This window comes from Hyla sarda, chromosome 4 (assembly GCF_029499605.1).
Source record: "Hyla sarda isolate aHylSar1 chromosome 4, aHylSar1.hap1, whole genome shotgun sequence".
Taxonomy (NCBI): domain Eukaryota; kingdom Metazoa; phylum Chordata; class Amphibia; order Anura; family Hylidae; genus Hyla; species Hyla sarda.
Window position 1 is genome coordinate 246,822,985 of NC_079192.1, and position 25,028 is coordinate 246,848,012.

General features: G+C 43.9%; 1 protein-coding gene across 3 annotated transcripts in view; it reads right to left on the minus strand.

The window, feature by feature from the left end:
- The window catches only part of MDFIC (MyoD family inhibitor domain containing), a 164,142-nt gene that overhangs the window by 130,240 nt on the left and 8,874 nt on the right, over positions 1–25,028 (minus strand). The window contains exons 1-2 of one of the 3 annotated variants that reach the window (XM_056573860.1): positions 20,933–21,237; positions 12,825–12,964 (exon numbers count right to left, since the gene is read on the minus strand). In XM_056573860.1, coding sequence (XP_056429835.1) covers positions 12,825–12,918 — 94 coding nt within the window. In that variant the 5' untranslated portion in view covers positions 12,919–12,964; positions 20,933–21,237. Of the gene's footprint in view, positions 1–12,824; positions 12,977–20,932; positions 21,253–25,028 lie in introns of those variants that run through there. The other 2 variants (XM_056573864.1, XM_056573861.1) reach the window with 2 other exon arrangements.

Genomic DNA, 25,028 nt, shown 5'->3' on the forward strand with positions numbered 1-25,028 from the left:
ACATCACAGAGGTGAATGTGAAGGTATAAGATAATGTGAGAATAATGCGACATATACTGGTCATTTTACATAAAACCATGTATTTGAACCATGGGTAAAATGCTTTAAAAGGCATTGTCACATTCTCACAGGATAGAGAATAGGTGTATGATCACTATGAATCTGACTGCTTAGACCCCTGTGATCTTGGGAATAGGGGTCCCAAGTGTCTCACTGGAATGAAGTGGAGGTCATGCATGCATGGTGCTCCTCAATACACTAAAGAATCACTGAAGATAGTTGAATATAGTATTTAGCCATCTTTAACACTCTCACAGACAGTAAAATATGCAGCACTGTGTGCTCTTCACTGATGCTCTATTTCGACAAAAGACTCCTGTTTTTTTAGATCAAAAGAGGGTGGGGTGCAAGTAGCTGGACCCTCTACAAACATTCACATTGTTTCTATCCTGTAAGTAGGGAAAAAGTGCTGCTGGTGGGAGAACCTTTATGAGAGCCAAAATAAAATATAAAAAAAAAAAAGAAGTTCAATAAATGTTGGATAGAAAGCTGGATACAATACACGTATACAGTGATTCCTCAACTTACAATGGCCTCAGGTAACAATATTTTTAACATTCAAAGTTTTTTTCTGGACTAGTGTAACTTAAAACCATACTCATCATACGATACTATGCACAGTACAGCTCTGCGAAACTGGTCAGTTCTTCCAGCCATTGACACATCAGAATGGGAAATTCACGGCTAAAACCCCTGTATCACCAAAGAGCATGAACTGACTGGCTGTCTAGTAGCACCTCTCTACAATACAAATAAGTACTACATGTTCTGTACTACTATTCATCTGTGCCTGGGTTAGCTGCTCCTTTGGACACCAGATAAGGGAGGCTTCATTTTACTTTTTTGGAACACCGTATGTACTGTACAGGGACCTGAAGAAGCCATAGACAGTCGTTTACAGCTTCCAGCAGCTCTTTCTTACTTTTATATGTAAGGACATGGTATATGTGTATATTAGCTACTTCTTTTTCTATAATCCTTACTTTTTCCAATTTTGAGATGACATTTTGGAGGTTCAGAACAAATTGCCAGGTTTCCATAGTGTTAGCCATAGAGTCATAGTCTTAACATACAATGATAAACCTTGAACCAACTAATATTGTAACTTGAGGGACCATTGTATAAAGAAACTGCATAACCAGGAATTTCATTGTATGTTTTTGTGTGAGTACTCATGGTAGAATATAGACTGCTCTACAAAGCATTCTGCAGTCAGAAACTGTTTATCAATGTTGATGGATGTTACATTGTTTCCTAGCCTGGATTCTTTCGAACCAAGATGTTCCACAGGGCTCAGAAGTTACCCTGAAGACAGCAATAACATGAGCTATAACTTTTACAGAAGGGACTGATCTCAGGCTTTTCATTGACACCCAGAATACAGTCAGGTAAAGTAAAAACATATTCCAGGCAGAATGTGGCCTTCATTATGAAATGTTTTTCTTGGAGTCATACTAAGCTTCTTTAACCCCTTAAAGACCCAGGGCGTATGGGTACGCCCTGGCAGTTGAGGATCCAGTGCGTAACTGTATGTCCGTGGGAATTCCGGTCCCTGCCTCCTGTATCTAAGGGGAGGTGGCAACTCCTCCTATCCCCCGCTCCCCCGCTCCCCCCCCCAGGAGCACTTTGATTTGTCGGACGATAATCCGAATCGGATAATCCGACCAACAGCCGCCAGCAGGGGAGGGTTAATGTCTCCTTTTCACAGCTCTGCACGCCCACCGCGTTCAGACAGCGGGCAGAGCTGTGAGAAGGAGCCAGGGACCGCCCCTCTTTGAAGATCTGTGCCCCTGAGGGCTGAAGAGAAGCTGTATAGTGCAGGGTGAGAATGCTAGAATTCTAGTAAAGGGACAGGTAGGAGGTAAAAGTAAAAAAAAAAAAAGTAAAACTTTTTTTTTTTATCCCCCCTGACCCCCTAATAGGTCCTCAAGGGGCCGCAACAGATTTTTCAGCATGACCCAAGCCCTATTAGGGGTTAATGGCACTGCATTTGTCCCCCCCCCCCTTTTTTGGGGGGGCCGCAGAGTTTTACTTTTCCCATATAACGGTGTGTGATTTATAATCACACACCGTTATATACAAAAGTTACACCAAGCACACACACTACATACTCTCCCGCCTCCCCAATACACTTTACCTCTGACTCCGAATCTGCCAGTGAGGACGAGGAAGATCCTATTTTCCTGTGTTCTTCCTCGTCCACCTCATCATCTAGCACTGATGATGAGTCCCTTGTACGGTGGCGGAGACGCCACCAGGCGAGGCCATGCACTCCCCATGAAAGTGACCCAGTGGCCGGCACTAGTACGAGCGTCCATGCCACTTGTAGTAGGAGTCCGACCCCTAAGACGATCTTACCGGAGCTCCCTCCCGGTGGACCTGTCTGGAGACCCCCAGCGGGTAATCAGCCACAGATTCCTGAGTTTGTTGGTGACTCAGGAATCCGGATTGACACAGCTGGATACACTGAAATTTACTATTTTAGTTACATTTTCAGTGACAGCTTTGTCAATCGAATGGTGGAGCAGACAAATCTGTATGCCAAACAGTTCATCGCCCACCACCCTAATTCGTTTTTCACTAGGTCCAATGAATGGTATGCCGTCAGTGCAGCTGAAATGAGGACATTTTGGGGCCTCGTGCTGCATATGGGCCTGGTCAAAAAACCCAGTGTAAGGCAGTACTGGAGCGGGGACGTCCTCTACCAGACCCCGCTTTACAGTATGGCCATGACACGGAAGCGGTTCGAGGCCTTTCGGAAATGCCTCCATTACACTGATAATGCGTCATGACCCCGCATTATCAGTATAAGGGGGGGGGGGGGGAGTTGATCTTTCAGGCGGAAAACCCCAGTATGGTACAAAAAAGTTGCGGTCTACTTGGTAAAGGTTGCCATGTATAACTCTTTTGTACTGTCCCAGTACGCTGGCAACACAGGGACATTCCTCCAGTTCCAAGAAGAAGTCCTAAGGGCCCTGATCTTTGGCAACCGGGAAAGAGCAGGCCGGAATACCCAAGGATCTGAAGTTATAGGTCCCCCACACTAGAAAGAAGGGATGATCCCGAAAAAAATGCAGAGTGTATCACAAGAGGGGGATACAGAAGGACACCACCACTCAATGTGACACTTGCCCTGATCATCCGGGCCTCTGCATTAAAAACTGCTTCAAGGAGTATCACACTTCCATGCAGTGCTAAGTTTTCCCTTTTCATTTTAATTTTCCCAATGTACTAAGTCCAGAGTACATTCCAAGTTTTAACCCCATAAAACCACAAAATTGCCCAAAAAACTAAATAAATAAATAAAAAATGATAAGACCTCTGGGGGTATTTTTTGGGTATGGGTCACTGTGTCACTATCATCAAGGACTTTTTTTTATGTTGCCTCAAATACGCAGCGCTCTCTCTCCACCTGAGCGGGTGCACATTTGTGGCAACAGGTTAGAGACGGCCACACAAATCACATTCCCAGAATGATGTTTCAGAGCATAAGGTATTGGGTGGGCATATTTTTTAGTTTTGGCTATGCTCTGGGTCATCATTCTGGGAACAAAACCCTTTTTATGATTTTACATCCCACTGTACCCCTTCTTAGTAATTTAACCCATGTAACGCTCCTTGAGGGTGGTGGGGGTCCTGCTGTTCTGGCTCCATAGGCAGCTATGTAAAAGCTCAAGGCCCATGACTGCGCTCCAGCTCTTCTGAGACCAGTGTGCACCCGCAGAGCTGTTTACGCCCAGATATAGGGTATGTCCTTATTCCATAGAAATGTACTTACAAATTTACAGTGACATGTTCTTCTGTTATCACTTGTGAAAATGAAAAATGTGGGGTAACCCCAGCAATTTAGTGTAAAAAAATAAAATTTTTCCTTTTCACATCCCACTTTGATAAATGTTCATTAAACACCTGTTGGGTGTTAAGGCTCACTGCACCCCCTGTTACATGCCTTGAGGGGTGTAATTTCCAAAATAGTATGCCATGTTGTTGTTTTTTTGTTGTTCTGTCACCATAGGGTCTTCCTAAATGCGACATTCCCTTCAAAAACCATTTTAGCAAAATTTGCTTTCCAAAAGCCAAATGTGACGCCTTCTCTTCTGAGCATTGTAGTGTGCCTGCAGTGCACTTGATGTCCACACATGGGGTATTTACATACTCAGAAGAGATGGGGTTACAAATTTTGGGGGGAATTTCCTCCTATTACCCTTTGTAAAAATTTTACATTTTGGGGGAAAACTATCATATTAGTGAAAAAAATAAAAATTATAAATAATTTACACATTAACTTTAATCAAAAGTCATCAAACACCTGTGGGGTATTAAAGGCCCACTGGACCCATTGTTACGTTCCTTGAGGGGTGTAGTTTACAAAATAGTAGGCCGTTTTTTTTTTTGTTTTTTTTTTTGCTGTTCTGGCACCATAGGGGCTTCTTAAATGTGACATGCCCCCAAAAACCATTTCAGAAAAAAATCACTCTCCAAAATCCTACAATCTTCCCCTTCTGAGCCTTGTAGTGCACCCACAGAGCACATATGAGGTATTTCCTTACTCAAGAGAAATTGGGTTACAAATTTTAGGAAGATGTCTCTCCTTTTACCCCTTGTAAAAATTTAAAAACTGGGTCTACAAGAACATACGAGTGTAAAAAAAATGAAGATTTTGAATTTTCTCCTTCAATTTGCTGCTATTTCTGTGAAACACCTAAAGGGTTAACAAACTTTTTGAATGTCATTTTTAATACTTTTAGGGGTGCAGTTTTTATAATGGGGTCATTTATGGTGTATTTCAAATATGAAGGCCCTTCAAATCCACTTCAAAACTGAACTGGTCCCTGAAAAATTTTGATTTTGAAAACTTCTTGGAAAATTACTGCTGAACTTTGAAGCCCTCTGATGTCTTCCAATAGTAAATACATGCCAACTTTATGATGCAAATATAAAGTGGACATATTGTATATGTGAATCAATATATAATTTATTTGGAATATCCATTTTCCTTATAAGCAGAGAGCTTCAAATAAAAAAATGCTAAATTTCAAATTTTTGCATCAAATTTTGAAATTATGCAAGGATCAATGAAATTTTACCACTAACATAAAGTAGAATATAGAACAATTCCTCCAACCACAGCGGGATTCAAACAGGCGCCAGCATGAATAGCAGCAATAGTATCAAGAGCACTTAGGCAGTAGGTACGGTAATATAAAATTATTTAATAAAGAACAACGCGTTTCAACGCCTGGGCCGGCGTCTTCCTCAGGTTCTCAAGATTGTTGATAACCTGAGGAAGATGCCGGCCCTGGCGTTGAAACGCGTTGTTCTTCATTAAATAATTTTATATTACTGTACCTAATGCCTAAGTGCTCTTGCTACTATCACTGCTATTCATGCTTGCGCCTGTTTGAATCCCGCTGTGGTTGGAGGAATTGTTCTGTATCTGAAACACCATTTCTTGGTGGAGGGATCGGCTGCATCGTGGAGAATCCATTACATGCCATTACCAGCGTTGTGCCTGATTGTCAGCACAACCACCAGGTGAGCAAGTTTTTTACTTCTTATCTAACGATCTACTCACCCTAAATTTATTGCACTACGGAGTGCTCTGTGGGTCTGTTTTTTTGTCATAAAGTAGAATATGTCATGAAAAAAAAAAAAAACTATCTCCAAATCAGAATGAAAAGTAAAAGCATCCCAGAGTTATTAATGCTTAAAGTGACAGTGGTCAGATGTGCAAAAAAAAATGCCAGGGTCCTTAAAGGTGAAAATGGGCTGGGTCCTTAAGGGGTTAAGGTACAGTAGATTACAGATTCACTGAATGGGCAATGTTGGAAATAAGTCCATATAAGTATTGGTTTACAAAATATTAGTTTTTAAAATAGAAGGCATAATATCCTGTGACTTCTAGGTCCTTCTCCAGATGTCTTGGCAGTGCAAACTCTAATAGGTAGGACAGGACAGAGGCATGTATGGCAACTACTAAGCCTTGAACTACCATTGTATATGGAATTGCAGGAAAGCAAACAGCTACAAGAGTACTACTATATTAGTATCTACTAAATATACATTACAAATACACTCAACATGTTATTATAATTTTCCAATAAATACATTTTGAACAAACTCCATATTTGAACATATAGTAGTTGCAAAAAGCATGAAGTTAAAAAAAGACACATATAAAATAGTGCATAAAAGAAGCCCAAAGTAATGTATTCTATATCAATATTCTTAACTAGGGCCAAACACCACAGAAGTCCATGGAGTTGCCATTCAAGCAGTGTAATAACAAATATCTTGCAGAAATCCGAAACTGAGGTCTTTTGTAAGTTCCCCAATCATGAAAACCAGCTTGACAAGAAATCCAGTAAATAAATAACGAAATGAACTTTAGTGCAGAAAGTGCCCAAAAGTTTCAGAGAAAGATACACTTGAAATTCATGACTATTTCCTGTACACATCTGGCATTTCAGCTTTATAATCAGTGACTAGGACGCCAAAGACATTAACTCATGACTTCACACTGTACAGCAGACGTGCCAGCGGGGCCTTCCAAACTGAAGGGGCTGAGCTGCAACTATAACCCTGACTTCTCTGACAGCAAGTCCACAAACCTGCAGAAAGACATTCACACCAGCCCCTTTACAGGACACATGTAAAACTGAAGCTTATTTACAGTTCTCCATTTTAAACATTTCTTTTCCAGATAAACCAGCAACTAGATACTAAACCCCTAACTTCTCTTCTATGGACAAGACATTTAGACCTATAAAATGTTTTAATCACAACCTCTTCTCCTTCGAAACATAAAAGCAGTGCATCTCAAATTCATCCCCAATACGCCAGACATTAAGGGGTTATATCCAAACAATATCTGGTCTCTTCACTTATGCCAGGGGAGGCACTAAGGGTCATTTAAAAGGTTAAAAGAAGACATAATAAAGGAACCTATCCACTGCTCCGAAAAGACTGGGCTATAACCAGTAAAGGTAAGTACATATGGAGATACATGCAGACCTGAACAAGAGCACTCCATGTATGTCCTAGGAGTATCTGAAGGCGGATTCGTTTTCTGTTCTTTTTTTATATTCAGACCAGTTTCAAGGAACATTCTTGTAGAAAATACAAGTCAGCTCTGCTTATACAGCTGTAATAGGGTCATACTGCATCAGCATGAATTAGGGATCTATAACACAAGCTGCATTTTATGGAGTAAACTGAGATAGGTAACACAGACCCTTAGATATACAGATGTAATACTGACGACATGGTGATGTACTTCACATAGTACACGGATGGTTTAGAATTCTGAATATTCTTCACAGGCCTCAATGAATAAGATAAACCCCTAGCTTAACAAAGACTTGGCATTATGCACTGGAAAATATGGACATGCTACTGATAAAAAATATGCTGGGGGAAAAAAGGCCTTAGATAGCAGAATAAGAATACAATTGGCAGATAAAGTAAGTGAACCCTTGGGAACGCCACAGATTTCTGCGTTGATTAATAATAAATCTTGACTTAGACAACAACAAGAACACAGTTTTAGAGGAACACAATCAAAGTAACACTGTACTGTACAACAGCTGTACTGTTCATATTGTTAAGTAAACGTCCACAGTGCAGAGAGAAAATGTATGTGAACCCTTTGGAGTTACTTCAATTTCTGCACTGATCCCCAATAACAATAGTCTGGTTATATATGGCCCAATATGTGCATTCACATTTTCACTTTTTGGCAACTTGACAGGAAAATATGCAAACATGCATACTAGTGACTATGTTCAGTCCAGATCCCTGCAGCACTTAAAAGCATGGCCTGCTAAGCTTTTAATCATAAAAAACATTATACAATTGGGAAATGGACCAAACATAATCACTAGTAGACTACATTTGGTTCATTAAACTCAATGGGCCAACCAGGAGTAGTTTGTGGTAAATGTCAGCATACCTTTTTGGCAGGCTGTTCATGTACATGGGCAAACAAATATAACCAAACTAATAATACAAACAGTTGTACAGTGGTGCCTTAATATTAACTGGTCCAAGATGACCACTGTATCTTAAGACAATAAGTATATGGAAAACTGGTTATTGAGTCTAAAGCTACCAAAAAATATGAAAAAAGGGAGGATTACAGAAAAACCAGCAGATAACTAATACTAGCAAAGCAAGTACCGTATTTATCGGGGTATACCACGCACCGGCCTATAACACGCACCCTCATTTTACCACGGATATTTGGGTAAAAAAAGTTTTTTACCCAAATATCCATGAAAAAATTAGGGTGCGTGTGTGCGCGTGTATACCCCGATATACCCCCAGGAAAGGCAGGGGAGAGAGGCCGTCGCTGCCCGCTTCTCTCCCCCTGCCTTTCCTGGGGTCTAGAGCGCTCCTGTTGGCCCTTCTCACCCCCTGGTTATCGGCGCCGCTGCCCGTTCTGTCCCCCTGACTATCGTGCCGGCGCCGATAGCCAGGGGGAGAGAAGTGGCGCCGACAGCCAGGGGGAGAGAAGCGGCGCCGACAGCCAGGGGGAGAGAAGGGGCAGCGGCACCCATTGCCGGCGCCGCTGCCCCGTTGCCTCCCCCCATCCCCGGTGGCATAATTACCTGAGTCCGGTCCGCGCTGCTCCAGGCCTCCGTCGTGCGTCCCCAGCGTCGTTGCTATGCACGGCGCGGCGCTCTGACGTCATGCGCCGCGCCGTTCAGCGCATAGCAATGACGCCGGGGACGCACGACGGAGGCCTGGAGCAGCGGAGCAGCGCGGACCGGACTCAGGTAATTATACCACCGGGGATGGGGGGAGGCAACGGGGCAGCGGCGCCGGCAATGGGTGCCGCTGCCCCTTCTCTCCCCCTGGCTGTCGGCGCCGCTTCTCTCTCCCTGGCTATCGGCGCCGGCACCGATAGTCAGGGGGACAGAACGGGCAGCGGCGCCGATAGCTAGGGGGAGAGAAGGGCCGGCAGCAGGGCTCTAGACCCCAGGAAAGGCAGGGGGAGAGAAGCGGGCAGCGACGGCCTCTCTCCCCCTGCCTTTCCTGGGGGTGTATCGGCGTATAACACGCACACAGACTTTAGGCTAAAAATTTTAGCCTAAAAAGTGCGTGTTATACGCCGATAAATACGGTACTTAGATATAGAAGTAAGAAAGAGCTGCTGGAAGCTGTAAATTACTTTCTATGAAGAGGACAGGAGCTTCTTCAGGGCCCTGTTTAGTACACACAGAGGCCTAGATTTATCAAGCTGTGTGAGAGAAAAAAATTGAGTTATTTTCCCACAGCAACCATTTAAAAGTGGCATATGTATTCCAGGTCCAACCTGGCTTACAGAAAGTGCATACGTCTGCAGATATTAACACCCACTTTAACAACTGTTCTTGTTCTGCATCATGAAACAAAGCTACTACATTAATGTTAATTATAGAAAAAAAAAATTATATAACTAATAACTATTAATTTTAAGGTTGAAAATACACACTGCACATCATGTTAATTTTAGGACATGTACATGCTGGCGTACCCACTAAATTAAAAAATAAATATTGTGTTAAAATAGAATAAGGGACAAAATTATTGTGTAAGAATTTTTACAGACTAGGTAAATAACCCATATGTGGCACTAAAATTTTTCCTTAAAAAAAAAAAAAACATCCACAGTAATACAGCTTCATGCACATTTTGGGTGGGTAACGTACAGAGCAGTTCTTTTTTTTATTTTTTTTGTGTGTGGTTCACTATTGTTTATGTGCCTGTTGGTACCGTGCTGTCCTCCTTCCTGACGTAAACACTGCCCTCAGCGCAGCGACGCAAGACTCAAAATGAAAGAAAAAAACCTCCAGAGTACGGATATTCATGGTGCGGCATAGTATGTTTTTAATATTTTTTTTTATTTCTGAGGAGGGTGGATGAGTTGTTGCGGGATAGTTGGAGTGCAGCTATTTAGTGCCAGGCAGGCCAGTCAGGGTGTCACCCGATGTGGTACGCCCCCCCCCTCCTTGTCACTCTCTAGCAACACTACTAGTAATAAAGGATAAATAAAGAACTTTGCTATTAACATAAGAGAAAACTTTTCTGCTTTAAAAAATGCTTTTGTAAGCGGGTTTCCCTGGTTTTTCTTACATGCGATTTATTTATCAAGGTTGTGCGACTATTTGATAAATTGGTCGCATGTAAGCAAAAGTTTAAAAAAAATTAAAATTGTCATACAAAAGCCATGAAAAGAATGATAAATCTCCTTCTCTATTTTTTTCTCTCACACAGTTTGATACATCTGAGCCAGTGTCCCAAAAGAGAAAAATGGAGCCACCCTCACCTGGTGTCCAGAGGAGCAGCTAACTGTGGCACATTTAAAGGGCAGTATAGGATATGTAGTACTATACCATACTATAGAGAGGCACAACTAGACAGCCAGTCAGTGCATGCACCTCAGTAATACAGGTGTTTTACCAGCAACATGCCAAATGTGATTGGTCAGATCTTGGAGCCACTGACATGTTTCACAGCTTTGGATTGTTTCTGGCATTGCGGTTTCAAGTTATGGCAGTCTAGAAAAGATCATTATATGTTAAAAAATATTGTAACCTGAGGCCATCGTTACTTGAGGGACAGGGATGTTACTTGAGTACAGTACTTGCTATGTTGTGGGAGCATAGGGGGAAGACATTAAGATAAAGCATGCTGTGTCCATGAGATATAGATATCCTGCAGTAAACCACAACTTCTACATGGTGCCATAAAACTTTTAGCTGGAGTGGGTTCAATGCCAGGAGATGCTGTGCTAACTGCTCAGAAGTAAATCAGCTGTATGTGTATATTTTACAAGAAAGAAATATTCTTTGTATTAGGTGCGATAGCATCAGCGCTGAGACCGCTTATCAGAACAGTTTCTGTACAAAGGTTCCACGTATAAACATCAAACGTGAAAGTCAGGAACAACTACATTACATAGGAAAATAATAACAAACACCACTTTGTTACATAAGTGAAAACCTGCTGTAAATCAAATGTGAACAATAAAAATGTAAGCCACAAAGCAGAGGAAAATGCGAGAATGAAGGGTTATTTTCTTTTTTGTTGATCAAGCTGAACTCGAGCGAAATCCAGTAGATACAAGTAAAATGTCACTAGCCATTGTCTTCTGTGCTGTACAGAACGGCTAATGCACTACAATGAACTTTTTTCAACTGCAGTGAAATATTAAAAGAAAATAGTGTACTATTCTTGTAATGCAGGCTGCAGGTTCTTCTTTAAAAGGAAATCCTTATGAAAGAATCTGCTCTCTGTCTAACCCCCCGAACTACTACTTAAAGGGGTTATCCAGGAAACAACTTTTTATATATATCTCAACTTATATATATCAACTGGCTCCAGAAAGTTAAACAGATTTGTAAATTACTTCTATTAAAAAATCTTAATCCTTTCAATAATTATTTGCGCTGAAGTTGAGTTGTTGTTTTCTGTCTGGCAACAGTGCTCTCTGCTGACATCTCTGCTTGTCTCAGGAACTGCACCAAGTAGAAGAGGTTTGCTATGGGGATTTGCTTCTACTCTGGACAGTTCCCGAGACACGTGTAATCAGAGAGCACTTAGACAGAAAAGAACAACTCAACTTCAGCAGCTCATAAGTACTGAAAGGATTAAGATTTTTTAATAGAGTAATTTACAAATCTGTTTAACTTTCTGGAGCCAGTTGATATATAAAAAAAGTTTTTTCCTGGATAACCCCTTTAAACATGCCCTAAAGAAGCTCAGCTATCAGAAGTTATATTTTTATTGATGTAAAAAAAAATATTGTGATGTATTAATTCTGCTGCAACTTCATTTAGATGTCTGATGTGCTGTTCCTGTCATTCTTCCTGGAAATATTAGAATTAGCTGAAAAATAAGCACAATCATTCTCCTTGTCAGAAGGCTGTTTCCCTACAAGCACTGACGCTGTCTGAACAGTGAAGGTAGCGTTCAAAGAAAACATTTTCTTTTAAATCAACTGGTGCCAGAAAGTTAAAACAGATTTGTAAATGTATTCTATTAAAAAATCCCAATCCTTACAGTATTTTTAGATGCTGTATACTACAGAGGAAGTTCTTTTCTTTTTGAATTTCCTTTCTGTCTGACAACACGCTCTCTGCTGACACATCTGTCCATTTTAGGAACTGTCCAGAGCAGGAGAGGTTTGCTATGGGGATTTGTTCCTGCTCTTGACAATTCCTAAAATGGACAGAGGTGTCAGCAGAGAGCATGTTGTCAGGAAAGGAAATTCAAAAAGAAAAGAACTTCCTCTGTAGTATACAGCAGATGATAAATACTGGAAGGATTGGGATTTTTTTAATAGAAGTAATTTACATATCTTTTTAACTTTCTGGCACCAGTTGATTTAAAAGAAAATGTTTTCCAGTGGAGTACCCCTTTAAGTGTAGGGATTGCACCCTATTGATAAAGGGAGTGGTAAAACCCAGATGGCAATTTATTTATACAGGAAAAAGGTGCATCAATGTTGTATTTCAAGAAAATTTACAATGTGATTTTGCCAAACTTTGTCAAATAGTTACAGTTGTTAATAGTTACTACTGTATCTCTCAGTTTATTCCATGCCGAATTATGGTGACTGGGAATATGCAACCACACCCTGCCAACCTGGCTATTTAATCTTAATATGTTGGGAAGAACACTGATTCTCTTGCATTTTTATGGTTAACTGCATGTGAAATTCAAGGAAGTATGAAAAATAAGGAAGACAAGACAAGCATGTGAATGTCTCAGAGACTTACCCAGGGGGAGGGAGATCAAGGGGCTCTCTTCAACTGAAGTATCTTGTTCAGGCCCTGTAGGCCCTGGAGGAAAAGGTTCTTTCACTTGGGACATCTGCCAGGTCTCTCCACAAGAAACACAAATGTAACCAAAGACAAGTCTGTAGAAAGCACAGCGTGAGAAAACAGAAAACACATGACTGACTGTACAGAATACATTGAATATTCACACATATACTCCATATAAATAAGGTATGTACTACACTTCATGTTAAGTATTTTCTGCACCTGGAAGCCCATGTTCACATTCAGCAGATTTGCTGTGGATTTTAAGAGCAACATTTCCAACACTGAAGTATTAGTCAGTATTCAAATGGATGAATTAGTTACTATTAGATACTATTCCATACTCTTCTATCTAAACTTCATGCTAGAAAGTGACAATGTTGGATTGGACTTTGTGTTTTGTACATAAAGGACTAATATGTTGAAAATTTTCTACACAAATTAAAGGAGACCAATATATGGAGGGTGGATTATTAAGCCACTTACTTATAAGTAACCAACAGGCAACCCAAAAATAACCTTTTCTTCACATAAACCAAATTTAAAAGTGCAATCTTTATTGATTTGAATCTGCACATTAACTTTATTTAAAATACTGTATACAAGTGCCATATTTATTTTTTTCAGTTTCCTGTGACATCATGATGGGAGGTTTTAAAACCCCCAGCATGGCATTTTGTAACTCAGTACCCGCTTGCCTCTTGATAAAGCTACTTCGGTAGTGAAACATGTCGAGGGGGGACGTGTGAAATTGGTTTTAAATCAGGTGCCATTGTCCTATACCTCCAGAGAATACGGGTATTCCAGCTGGCACACTTTATTAGACCATTAGACCGGCTGGTCATGATATTCGCCAAAAAAAATAAATAAATACATAGGAGAATATGGCACTTGTATATATTAAGCAAATCAATAAATTTGGTATATGGGAATAAAAGGGTATTTTTGGGTTGCCTGTTGGTAACCTATAAGTAGTTGGAAATGTTCTGTTACTGTTCATGACACCATTTATAGTCAAATTAAACAATGATACACAAAGAAAACTTTGTAAAAAAAAAATAATAAAGACATCATAAAACAAGTGGTTTGCTGGTTGTTAGGCAACTCGAACACTCATTCACACATGACACACACGTACTGAAGAGAAAGGTACAGCATAAGAAGAGATACACTGTCTAAGGCAGTGTTTCCCAACCAGGGTGCCTCCAGCTGTTACAAAACTACAACTCCCAGCATGCCCAGACAGCCGTTGGTGACCCCCGCAATCTCTCCTGCAGCACTCCCCTATCATCAGCCTTACAGAGCGAAGATCGCTCCGAGTCTGATGACTCACGATCACAGGGCCGGAGAATCGTGATGTCACGGCTCCCCCCCATTGTGACGTCATGTTATGCCCCCTCAATGCAAGTCTATGGGAGGGGGCGTGGCAAAGTCGTGACGTCACAATATTCCGGCCCTGTGATCGTGAGTCATCAGACATGGAGAGATCTTCGCTCCGTGAGGCTGATGATAAGGGGTGCTGCATGAGAGATTGCGGGGGGTACCTAGCAGCGGGACCCCCACGATCAAACATCTTATCCCCCATCCTTTGGATAGGGGATAAGATGTCTTAGGGCCGGAGTACCCCTTTAAGCCACCCCCCCCCCCCCTTCCAAACCGTGATGTAAATTCAGCCTAACTGAAATGCGGCAAACTATGGAAGCATAAGCCCAGGTTTTACAACTGCATTCTGTAGCCAGGGTGCAAAGCTTTTTTTGTCAAACTGTGCCAATTTCAAGGGGGTCACAACTGGCACTTTTAATGCTGGCACCATTAATTATGGAGGGAACTCTGCCAGCTCTATTAACCCCTTAAGGCACTGTGACGCATCATAGATTACGTAAAGCCATCATTATATACTAGGGATGTAAGAAAAAAATCGATTTGCACGATTATCGCGATTTTTTCACTTGGCGATACTGAATCGATTCAAAATATTTTTGAATCGATTCTTTTAGGGATGTGGAATTTGTATCTCCTTACGCCCGGAACAGCATGTCCCGGGCATCAGGAGATGCAAGTTCCACATTTGTGGAGCCGGGCAGGCCGGATCTGACGCGGCAGCGCTCTGGGTGTATGGAGCGTGCTCCAGACTCGTGCCCGCTCCATACTCTGCAGCCCCCGGCTGTTCTCAGTAGCCGGGGGCCGCTGCTAATAGCCAGCATGCGGCGATCGCCGCGGCTGGCTATTAAAGGAGTAGTCCGGCGCGCACTTTTCTCGTTTTATCCCGTCCGGGCTGCAAAATAAAAGAAAACGCACTCTCTCTTACCTGCCAACGAGCCCCCGGAGCTCCGGTACACTTCGGTACAGGTGTTCAGTCCCCGGGCTGTATTCTTCTTACTTCCTGTTAGCCCGGCACGTCACACGGAGCTTCAGCCTATCACCAGCTGAGGCGGGACATCGCCTAAGAAGAATACAGCCCAGGGACCAAACACCTGTACCGGAGTGTACCAGAGCTTCGGGGGCTCGTTGGCAGGTAAGAGAAAGTGTGTTTTCTTTTATTTTGCAGCCCGGACGGGATAAAATGAAAAAAGTGTGCGCCGGACTACTAGATCGCCGCTGTCAAAGCTGACAGCGGCGTCTATTGGGATCTATGAATGCTCCCAGGTGGGCGATGTATCGGGATATATCATGATGTATCGTCACCTAGAAGGTATCGCGATATATCGAATCACCACACTGGTATCGCGATTCGTATCGTATCGCCAAATTCTTGGCGATTCACACCCCTATTATATACAGGTGTTTCATAACATTTGCGCAGGCAAAGGCCTGTGTCATTGGCATCTGGGCTCCCGCTGTAATAATCAGGATCAAAGATATCCAATAAACTAAATAAATAAATCAAATTTTTTCTAGTGTTTCTATATTGTAAAATTATTTGAAAATACATAAACAGATGCATGAAAGCAGAGGAGCAACATTAGGGCCTGGCAGCACATCTCGCAGGCCAGATTACGTGAGTGGTAAAGTGCTCCAAGCCATTGACGTGAGGGAGGATGCTGTATGGATCACTGACAAGGAAACGGTGATAGTATAGTACTGTTCTTATTACTATTGGGTTGTGTGTCAATTCTGCAGGCGGGACCACACAGGGACAGTGAACCTGCATGCTTGCAATGCAGCTGCTCCTTGCCCTTCAATGGTGGTGGGAACTATTTTGTTGTGAATATTCTTCTAGGGCTGGGACCAGCTGCACGGGAGTCCTGTCCATACCACATGGATTGTGTCATTGTAGCAATATTCACTGCAGGGAGAGGGGAGACATATAGCGGAGTCTCATTTTGGGTGCCATCAAAATGGAGGTCTGGCAATAGGCCTGGAGACAGCAGAACTGAGGCTATACTAGAGAGACAGAGCGGAGCAATTCACTGTCCTGCAATCACTTTTTTTTTTTCTTGCACTATGAGAAGTACGCTTTAAGTGTCAGGCCCCTTTCACACTATAAAGTTGCTCCGTTAAAAGACCCATTATAAACTTACGTTAGCCTTAAAGCCTTAAAAACGGATGTTAAACAGCCGTTACAAAATCCCATTAAAGTCTATGGGATTTTTTGATTTTCCGTTATAGCCCGTAATAAATAACGCATGATATTTGTGACGGAAGAAAAAATGGCACATGCACTACTTTTTCTTCCGTCACAAGAAACAAGTAAATTAACGGCCATTATTTTTAACATTGAAGTCTATAGCAAACGGATGAGCCTTTATGTCATCCGTTTACCTGGTTATTACTTCTGAGCATGCTCAGAAGAGGTGACATCAGCAGACACTACTACTACTCCCATCATGGAACAGACTTGTTTCCATGATGTGAGTAGTAATTCCCCGGCTGCGGGAGTCTGCCGATGGCTGGGGAAGCTACATTAGTGTTTGTACTACTACCCCGTTCATGGAACAGACTCTGTTCCATGATGGGTGCTGTAGTACAGGGGCTGAGAGATTGATCGCACCAGGTCTCACTTCCGAGACCCGATGCGATTAGAAGTTATTAAACAGGGGAGCAGATGGCATGCTGGGCTCCCCTGCGATGTACAATGTATTTACTTTTAGTTTTAAATTCCCCGCCGGGAGCCCTGAATGGCAGGTACGGATGAGCTTAAACTTCAATGTGCCTTACTGTATAATCACATTCCCCCTTAAGTATATTCATTTTATTTCCCCCCATGTGTATATGTATGAATCCCGCCCTGCCTGCTGCCCCGGTCATCTTCTCATCTTCTAGTGCTGTCACAGTGAACAGCAGGGACATGCCATTCCATTCCCTGCTGCTCATCTCTGTATCTGACAGAGGAGAAACAGAGAATGGAGGGACCTGTGCGCTATTATAGCGCTCCATTCCCCGCCGCCGCCCGTACCTGACCTGTACCCCCTATGCGCTGTTTCATTCATTCACCGCCGCCCGACAAGTCCCCACTGCTGCCCTGCTCCAAGCGCAATCAGAGCGCACAGCGGGGACATGTCAGTCTATTCCCCACTGCTCATCTCCGTACCCGATTGAGATGAGCAGAGGGGAATAGACTGACATGTCCCCGCTGTGCGCTCTTAGGAATGGAGCACTATAACAGCGCACAAGGGAGAAAGGTCCCTCCATTCTCCGCTGCTCTTCTATCAGATACAGAGATGAGCAGCAGGGAATGGAATGGCATGTCCCTGCTGTGTCCTGTGACAGCGCTAGAAGATGAGAAGATGACTGGGCAGCAGGCAGGGCGGGAATCATACATATACACGTGGGGGTTTAAAAACCCTGCCGGGAGCCTTGAATGGCTCCTCCATAACGGCTATTCAGGGCTCCTGGCAGGGAATTTAAAAAATGAAAGTAAAATACATCGTACATCGGAGGGGGAGCCCAGCATGCCGCCCGCTCCCCTATTTAATAGCTTCTAATTGCATCAGTTCTCAGAAGTGAGAGCCGGTGCAATCAATCACTCAGCCCCTGTACTTCTACCCCCATCGTGGAACAGAGTCTGTACAAACACTAATGTAGCCTCCCCAGCCATCGGCAGACTCCCGCAGCCGGGGAACTGCTACTCCCATCATGGAAACAAATATGTTCCATGATGGGAGTAGTAGTAGTCCCGGCTGTGGGAGTCCGTAGGCAGAGGTGTAAAACGGCTGTACATGCCGTTATTTTGACGGATGTTATTCAGCCGTTAGCACCTGTTATTTCATCCATTATTATACATCCGTTTTTACACAGAAAACAGATGTTTAATAACAGATGAATACTCAGTGTAAAAGTAGCCTCAGTTGCTAGTAGCAACCACAAATGTGTGATAGACTTTATTAAAGGAGGTATCCAGCTTTAGGAAAGAAATGTCAGCTATGTCAAATGTGCACAAATCTACTATATAACTAATATGTACAGGAATCTGCTGTTCAATCCATGTTGGAAATCTCTATTTTCTGAAAAATCTACTAGGGAACCGGTGCCATGTAAAATACCATCTTACCCTGTACAATGCCAACAGTGAAGTTGTTATGGCGCTTTTACATGGCAGACTCCACTTCCTATTGGGTGCTGTGGGAAAACAGCGGATACTGAGGACAGGCTGCCAGCTCCAGGAGCATCATCTTATCACAGGGATCCACTATATAAACCCAGTGTCACATGAGCACAATACATGGGTACTCTTGTGCCCAAATAACAGTTGTGGGACTACAAAGTTCTTGGTTTTGCCCCCATATTACCCTCATGTGAGACCAGCGAACACCATGTCTATACTGCAGTGCGTGGATTTGCTGACTGCACATGTAAGACTAGGTCAACACTGTGTTAGGGTTTCCATCAGTCATTTTTGTTGGCATCCTGCAGAAAATGGGACACAGACATATACTGTAACGAAGGGCAATGGAGGCAATTTATTTCAATGGGCTGAATGGAGACTCAGTTCGGTACACGTGCTTTATTTTCAGTAGACTCAAAGCGCGGTGAGCTCCACTGCCCAGTCTGATGAAAACAGTACATACTTCCCAATTGAGTCACTAGGTGGCTCTCATTCGGGCCACTGAAATGAATGGCATCCGCTGTTCTCCATTACAGTAAACATCGGCATCCTGTTTTTAGCAGAATACCAATGACTACGAGTGTGGACTTAGCTTAAGGCTATGTTCACACAGTGGAATTCCACAATTCTGCAAAGCTTGCACTGGATTTTTTGTGGAATTCCGATGGATTTTTTGTGTGCTCAAAACACAGAATAGAAACTACAAAGTTGCATATATGCACTCACCGCATAGTAGGTGTCGACGCGTTCCAGAGTCCGGGCTACGGGGTCTTCAGTATAAACACATAACAGGAGCGCTCAGAGGCAACGCAGGCATTTTCGCATGTGCGAAACTCCCGATGTTGCCTCTGAGCACTCCTGTTATGCGTCTGTACTGAAGATTCTGTAGCCCGGACTCTGGAACCCTTCGACACCTACTATGCGGTGAGTGCATATATGCAACTTTGTAGTTTCTACGATTGATACTTTATCTTAGTATATGCACCCCGCAGGAGTCATTATTGCTGGAATACTGAGGACTGCTGCCAGTTCTGCATAAACATATGTATTAGGGTACGTTCGCACGTGCGTCTTTGGGCTGCAGATTTTGCTGCCCATTGACTTCAATGGGCAGCAAAAACTGCTAAAACAACTGCGCAGCAGAAAATACGCACGTGTAAATGTACTCTTAAAGGAAAACTGTCAGCTTGCTCCCCCCGCACTAAACAGTGGTACTGGCAGTGCGAGGGACGCTGATCAGTTTGATGCTTCCGTGCCCGGATCCGCCCCGCCTTTCGGCCGTAGTCTTCTATTTTCGGTATATGCTAATTAGGTGCTAACTTGAACCGGCCGGGCTAACTGGCACTTTGACGTCAGTGCCGCTGGCCGCAGCACCACCCAGCTCATCAATATTCTTCCCTTCCCTCCGCCTCTCCCTCTTCATTATAGAGCGGGCAGAAGAGCTGGACCAAAAACACTGACGTTAGAGTGCCAGTTAGCCCGGCCGCTGCAAGTTAGCACCTAATTAGCATATACCGAAAATAGAAGGTTACGGACGAACAGAGTGGCGGATCCGGGCACGGTAAGCATCAAACTGATGGGGGGGATATTGAAGCAAGCTGACAGTTTTCCTTTAGAGGAGGAATCTGAGTTTGGAGTATGCTGAGTGTGCTCTCTCTTTTCTGTCTATATTTTTGGTCAAAACACAGAATGCTGACAAAATTCCAAGCCCCATTGAGTACAATGCGATTCCACCCGCCATGCCGCAAAATTTAAAGACAGCTCCGCCGTGTGAATGGGACAGAAGAATCCCACTGAATATAATGTGCTTTAAATTCCGCCGTGTGAACATAGCCTTAGGCTCAACGGATTGTGCAGTTTTTGTCGGAAACATGTGCCGGGATAATTCCTCTGACTTATAGCGGTTACAGATACCACTTTGCAGAACCCATCACACATAGACAAAACATACACTGTACGGTATCCATTTTCTGTGTGCAGCTCTACTACAGTATAGGGTGACAGCTTGAACTATTCTGTACAGCAAATACACAGAAAACCTTAACCACTGGTACAGATGTCAAAAATGACACCTTTTGGCCTTCATTGGGTTAAATTCCTATGCACTGAATAGAATAGACAGTGTGAACAGAGCCTATAAACGCACTATTTGGACAGTGTTAGGGACATTTTACTATGGCTTATCTCCCAGGACATATGGATACCCTATATGCCAATTCTTCCTTCTATTAGCAGTCGTACAGCATAGTCAAATTATCCTGACCACACAGATCCATGTCGGCCGATGTTTATCTGTTGTGTACAGGAAGCAAAAAGTCAAAGAAGCCGCATTGTCCTGTGATTATCTGTGTGAGACCACAGTAAACGCAACCTCATACATGTGTACAGCATCCTATGGTGAGGTGTGGAGAAGGTTAGTGTAGCAGAGCGATAGTGTGAGGAGGAGTAGCAGAGCTGAGGCGTTATCAGTGTGCAGGAATGACAGGCAGCCGGGGACGGGACAGCACGGAGCAGTTACCTCACTGAAGAAACTTTTCTCTCCTTCCCTCACTCTTTTCTCTCGTTTTCAATCTTTCTTTTCATCATTTCCTGTGGCAGCAGCAGGACTCAGCCACCCGCCCTAAGCCCAGACAAAGGAGGAGGCACCGGGTGTCCGCCCCCCACTCCTCTCTCCCCAGCCAGCACTATATGGAGGTGCTCGGTTCTACTCTTTCTGTGAGGGAACGACAGAGCGGCTGTGTAATGAGGGAGCGCGCCGCCCCACGCCCATCCTGTCACCATTGCTCATCTCCTCACTAGGTCAATCACACTACAGTACTGCTGTCCAACCTGGGGCTCTACCACACTACAACTCCCAGCATGTCAGGTGGAGCTGGAGAGCCACATGTTGAGGGCCATTGCCTTAGAGCAGTGGTCTTCAACCTGTGGACCTCCAGATGTTGCTAAACTACAACTCCCAGCATGCCCGGACAGCCGTTGGCTGTCTGGGCATGCTGGGAGTTGCAGTTTTGCAACATCTGGAGGTCCGCAGGCTGGAGACCACTGCCCTAGAGCACTGTTTCCCAATCAGGGTCACCTCCAGATGTTGCAAAACAAAACTATGGGAGTTGTAGTTTTGCAACAACTGGAAGCCCCCAAGTTGGATAACACTGCCCTAGTGTCTCCACATGAATACATTAGTGTACAAATACTGCAGTGTTTCCCAACATGGGTGCCTCCAGCTGTTGAAAAACTACGACTCCCACACCATAGCACAGTCTCGAATATCATTCATAGAAACACATTTCTATTAGACCAGCGTTTCCCAACCAGTGTGCTGCTGAAGGCTGTCCATGCCTGCTGGGAGTTGTAGTTTTGTAACAGCTGGAGACACCCTGGTTGGGAAACACTGCTCCAGCCATTGCAAAACTACAACTCCCAGCATGCACGGACAGCCTTCGGCTGACAGAAACAAGCAGTGTGCTGCCGAAGGCTGTCCGTGCATGCTGGGAGTTGTAGTTTTGCAACAGCTGGAGGCAAACTGGTTGGAAAACACTGTTCCAGCCTTTGCAAAACTACAACTCCCAGCATGCACGGACAGTCTTTGTCTGACAGAAACAAGCAGTGTGCTGCCGAAAGCTGTCCATGCATGCTGGGAGTTGTAGTTTTGCAACAGCTGGAGATGTCCTGTTTGGGAAACACTGATATACAGCAGCCCAGCAACACTTGGCTGCAGAGATAAGTCTATTCCTCCCAGCACTTCTGCTAAATTCCTTCCAGATGTCTTAGGGGTGGGTGACTGACAGCTGCTGATAGCACAGCTATTAACCCCTGAGCACCAGGGTGTCATTGACGTGCTCACCCAAACTTCTGAAAAGACCACCAAAAATTGTATGGAAAAGTGGTCACTATGCACAATCTATGGTGGACTGAATCTGTCACCTGAAATCAAATCTGGATGAGGAGGTGGTCTTCTGCAGTAGTGTTACCCCTGACCTCTAATAATAGCCCAGTACTTTGGCCTCTTTTCAGCACATTATTCCGCAATATAGTGTCAGATCGTGCATAGGTCATATCTCTGATCTATCTGTCCCTCTCTTCTCTTCAGTGTAATGAAGTAAACAGGGCTGCTCAATTGGGTTTTCCAAATCTGTAAGCATCCCGCCAAAAAATGGAATGCTGACATATACTGTAACGATGGGCAGCGGATGCCATTGATTTCAATAGCCTGAAGTGAGTCACTGTTTGGGCAGTAGGTGCGGAGTCATATGTAGCAGAGCACACTTTTCAATTTGCTTAAAAAAAGCATACAGTCTCTTCTAAAATAAATGACATCTGCTGCCCTCCGTTACAGTATATGTCAGCATCCCATTTTCAACAGGACGCTGACAGATACATCTGATGGAAGCATTTGCCCAGTGTGAACCTATCTTATGCATGCCCATAAAAATACTGTACGTTAACTGTAAAAGTCATATTCCCAGATACATCCTTTCATGTAATATGACCATACAGCCACAGTCACAAGGTCTGCAACATATTATAGAATTTTGACTGTAGTTATTGGCTACACCGTTTTTACTGGTAAAAACAAAACAAAAAAGTCCCTTAAACCAGATTGAGGCAATAAGGCTGTGTAAAGGGTGCTCCGTTGGAAGGACCGGAGAAGAAAATACTGCATGTCCAATCTTTTCTCTCCACTCAACTCCCCTAAAATACCAGACATCCGACGGACCACATTTAATTCAATGGGATCCATTGGGACCAGACTAGAGATGAGTGAACTTACAGTGATTCAATTCGTCACGATCCTCGCTGCTCGGCAGTTGCTGACTTTAGCCTGCATAAATTAGCTCAGTTTTCAGGTGCTCCGGTGGGCTAGGAGAGAGTCTCCTAGGACTGTATCCACCTTTTCCAGCCCAACAGAGCACCTGAAAGCTGAACTAATTTATGCAGGCTAAAGGCGTCAACTGCCAAGCCGAGAAGTTTGTGACGAATCTAATCACTGTAAGTTTGCTCATCTCTAGTCCCGACGATATCAGTTGTGTTACGACCCGGGTCAGAACACAATGACAGAACCTAGCCTTCGGCTTGATACAAGCAGACTCAGGCTGAGCAACCCAACGTCACAGCATTGTGTGATTATTAAAAGGGAATGTGGTCACATTGCAACCATGATGCCCAAATATTCATCCTGAGTGTTATCCCAGCACCACCACATTCACTTTTATTAGTTGCAAAGCAGCAGAATATGGACACATCAATTTTGACAGGCAGCACATATAACTCAGCAAAAGGAGCAATGCAGCTCTTGCCTGAAAGGACTACTCCGTCCCTATCCAAAGGACAGGGAATAAGTTGTCTGATCAAGGGGGTCCGGTCGCTGGGACCCCCCACGATCTCCCTGCAACACCCAACATTCATTTAGAATGCCGGCTACGGCAAGTGACATTACAGCCCCCCCCCCCCCTCCACATCACACCACACTCCCTCAATGCAAGTCTATGGGAGGGGGGTGGCGGACACCACGCCTCCTCACATAGACTTGCATTAAGAGGGAACGGGTGACGTCACACGCCTCTGGCGTCACATCACTAATCATCAGGCACGGAGTGAAGTTTGGGTCAAATCGGCAGGACCCCAGCGATCAGACATCTTATCCCCTATCCTTTGGAGTACTCCTTTAAGCTGCCTGTGGTAGCCCTTGGGGGGTGTATGGTAGTGGTGGTATGGTATCGGTATATAAGGGGTTAATGTTAACCCTATAGTTCGTGACGCCAGGCTGAGGGCTGGTATGCTGAGTCAATACTCCGGCCTATCGCCGCCCTTCCCAGTAACGATAGGTGCATGAAATGACTGAAGGTCCACAAAGAGATTGAACTTGAACTTGAACAACTTTACTTAAGTGCTTGCAGCATCCAAGGCACTGTAACAGTCTCATATAAACAGTCCTTATCTTGCTTAGCGACTGGCAGTTGTTGCGGACCTTGAGCTAGTCATACAGTCTCTGAATTTAGGGTAGATATTTCCAGATCCGTCTGGATTTAGGGGTATTATTAGGTCCGGTGATGCTGCAGAGTGTCTGGGGATTGATACACTCTAGACTTAGAATTGTTCAGCCGTTGCCGCAAGGCTCGGGCCTAACTCACTGCGATAGTTGCTGTGCAGATCCTTCTCTCATGACAGCCCACGAGGTAAGAGAGATCCTTACTGCTTGGCTGCGCAGGAACAAGAGAGCGATACATGGCCGCCGCTCCCTTATATGGGCAGGGGGCGGGGCAAATCCGATTGGTCCGAACATCTGTCATTCACCATTACAGAGAGTAATGGGATTGCTTACGTCACAGGGCCTCCAAAGGTCCTTAATCAAAATACCATAGAGTTTACCTAGTCACGTGACCCGAAGGACCTGCAACGCTATGGAACAGGTAATTAACCATTTATTTACATATATATTACCCTATTCACATTAACCTTACATAAATTACTAGTCTATGAGCTGGAATAGAGGCAACAAGGGGTAAACTACATAACAGGGATCCCTACGTCCTAGGGACTCTGGCTATGGGGACCCACACATACATAGGTACCGTATAGGATGCGGTACCGGGACACCACATGCCCATACACTGATT